Source organism: Austrofundulus limnaeus, unplaced genomic scaffold (assembly GCF_001266775.1).
Source record: "Austrofundulus limnaeus strain Quisiro unplaced genomic scaffold, Austrofundulus_limnaeus-1.0 Scaffold205, whole genome shotgun sequence".
Lineage (NCBI taxonomy): Eukaryota > Metazoa > Chordata > Actinopteri > Cyprinodontiformes > Rivulidae > Austrofundulus > Austrofundulus limnaeus.
In genome coordinates this window covers 879,159-882,286 of record NW_013952607.1, presented here as the reverse complement: position 1 = coordinate 882,286, position 3,128 = coordinate 879,159, and the positions used below count along the sequence as shown (strand labels likewise).

The window sequence follows — 3,128 nt, the reverse complement described above, 5'->3', positions numbered from 1 at the left end:
AATAAAAAAATAAATATGGGCAGCTTAACAAATAACTGTAACATTAGGAAGGGGATTATGGTGGGTAGGCCAGGTCGAATCAGTGAGTTCTGAGTGGTGATCTGAAGAGAGGTAAAGAGTCAGTATTTACTGTTTGATTCCTTGCAGACGTCCAGGATCAACCAGCAAATCGTGGCATCTGATGGAGGAAACCGCAGCAGCTCAGTGGAGCTGACCGTCATCATCACCAACGTCCACAACCAGCCGCCCCAGTGGGAGCAGCCGGAGTACTGGGTCACTGTGCCAGAAAACACCATCCGAGATGCCAAGATAGTGGTGAGTCAGAGGTGTTGGGAGTGAACACTCTGTCCCTCGGTTTGAAATGTGTTCCATTAAAACCACTTCTCATTTGTTGACGTGAAGCTTCAGACGCTCCGACTTTCTCAAGTTTTTTTTTTTTCAGGGATGTTTTTAAAAGTCTGACAATTTGTCAACGGATTTCTCACTAAGGAGAACCATACTTGAAGTCAGTGTTTAGTTAGTTTTTGTCAACAAAACACATTTTCACAGCCTTGAATTGGAAAACTTAACGACAGTAAAAATAAAACAGCAGAGGAGAATATGTTTATTGATTTATATTTTTTTCTCTGCTGTTGGTCAAAGATGATTATATAAAGACTTTTTTGAGAATGCATCTGTTTGAAAACCAGTGTGAGTAGAAAAGAGTCACGAATGTAAAGAGCTGACAYCAGCTGAAACTAGGTCAGAAAGAAATACATGATGACATAATGATTATTCAAATTCATGCATGGCATTGTCTATTGACATTTAGCTTCTTTCCCGGAGGCTCTCCATGGCTGCTTTCCATTAAAAGTACTTTGCAATAGTCTACCTGGATCTCAATTTAAACTGTATTATTTTTTTTAAAATCAGCTGTTTATTACACTCTAACAGTAAATTCATGACTCAGTTTTATTGTTTTTTATACATAACATGAAAYTTAAAATTAAGGAAAATTACAGGAATTGCTTTAAAACAAACATCAGAAATGAGTTTTGCCATCTCTGGGCAAACGGTTCCTGTCTTCAAAAGGTTTGCCCTAAAAGCAGCTGAGAAGGAAAGGAAGCTTGAACTGATCATTTTTCAGAGCTCTAAGGTGTCATGGTTGGCGGGTAGCAGACACGTGAAAAGGGGGGAGTATTAAAACCCAGTTGTTCTCCTGCAGCAGTCAAAAAGCTCTCTTTCATTTTACATCCTCCTTCATGCTTTGCAGGGCACCCCGAGGACGCTAGAAACCCTCTTTCTTCCTTTTCATCCTGCTCTCCTCCCTGTTCCACTCATCCATCCCTCCCTGGTTCTCCGTCTCTGTGTCAGCACGTTTAGCCGAGCACTTCCAAACTGTTTTCTTTTTTTTGCCGAGTAAACAACAAACCCGCCCTGAGTCTATCTCACCTGACTCACTTCAACCAACACACATTGCTTTTAGACCTCCAGCTTTTTTTTCTTCTTTTGATCCCTCCATCCTAATTTGCTCTCTTTTCCTAAGCTGCTGCTTTAGAAGGTGGAGTTTTCACCCTCCAGCTGCTCGATTTCATGGCGGTTAGTCMGTTTTCAAATAGTTGCTGGGCGTGTGCGAGTGTGTGATTGCGCGCGCGCTCCGGTGTGTCACCGTGCTTCTTTTAGAGCCTGCACTCTTCTTCTTTTTTTCTGAAACGCCTGAAAATGCTGGTGATGATTGGAGGGTTTTTTTTTCCAGCCCACCGCTCCATCTGTCAGAGATGATTGAGGAGAAGGAGAAAATTACACCTGCTGTCGGAGCATCACAATGGACTCTCATCACCTCAGAAAAACAGACATTTAATTACTGTGTTTAACCTGACAGAGACTGCGTGAAGGAGGGAGGAGGGAGAGAGGGATGGAGGGAGGAGGGGGAGTCAAATATAGGAGAACAAAACCTTTATACGACAAACTGACACAATTCTGGTTTTTGGTCTTATCGTGAGATTTATTGGAACAACGGATATTAAGTATGTCGCTTTCTTTTATTACGCTTCTAAAATATTTGTAAAGAAAAACGTGATACTTTACAGAAGATGCTTGAGAAATATTTAATCAAAACAAAGCCAACTTTTTTTAATGTCCGAAACCCAAAGCAATGTTGAATTTGAATGTTTGTTTTATTTTTATTCCATTAAACTCTAATCTTGGTATTAATTAAAAATGGCAGACATGTAACCAAGTTAAAAATCAAAAAAMCATTAATTAAAACTGTGGAGTGGAGGTAGAGGAAGATTAAAAAATAAAAACACAGGAGTGCAAAACTTGATTAAATGTAATTACTTTTCATCATTTGTTTGGGTTTTTAATTAAGATTGTAAGATTGAATTGCGTTTAATACATTAAGTCATCATTAACTTCAGTTGATTAATCTGTATAATTACCTAAAGTTGACAATCTATACAAATCACTCAAAGTCTGAGGTGTCCTCCTCCTCTTCCTCCTCTTCTTTCCTCCTTCATCTCATCCGCTGTGTTAATTGCGCTGTGAAGGAACTGTTGTTTTAAATTTAGCAGCCTTAACAAGGTCTGTAATCACATTGTTAACGAGGTAGAGGGAGAAAGAGGCTGCATAGGTGGAAGGTGGTGCGTGTTAAATCTCCATATCAATAAGCTGGAGTCTTCTCTCACACAACTTAYAATCATTTTCTCATCTGTTGACTTCCTCCCGCTTTTATTGGCCCATCCTGTTTGTGTTTTGTATTGTTACAGATTGTCTTAGCCGTGGATAAACTTTWAAATGTTCATTTGTGATGGTCCGGCAACTAGCTTTATTTCACACTCGGCTGCGAATCGCTCCAGTGAGAGCTGGAGATCAGGATCTGATGWAGCCAATAGGACCACATCATCCGCAAAAAAGCAGAGATCCTAAGGTCAACAAAACAGATTCCCTCAACACCTTGGCTGCACCTAGAAATTCTGCCCATAAAAGTCATGAACAGCTAATTATGTCATAAAACCTCAAATGCAAAGTTGAGAAAGAATGGGCCTCATGCAAGAACATGTTCGTATTCTTATCCTAAATTTCCCTTACTTTTGTTCGTACAAAGGGTTCGTACGAACATGTCACGTCAGATTCAACAAACTCTTCTA

The 3,128-nt window shown here is 39.9% G+C and overlaps 1 protein-coding gene across 1 annotated transcript in view; it reads left to right on the top strand.

Annotated features, from left to right (window-relative positions):
- The window catches only part of si:dkey-22o22.2 (neural-cadherin), a gene marked incomplete at its 5' end in the record, with an annotated part of 87,386 nt that overhangs the window by 12,815 nt on the left and 71,443 nt on the right, over positions 1–3,128 (top strand). The window contains 1 exon segment of the mRNA XM_014018929.1: positions 148–315. Within this exon segment, the coding sequence (XP_013874383.1) occupies positions 148–315 (168 nt within the window).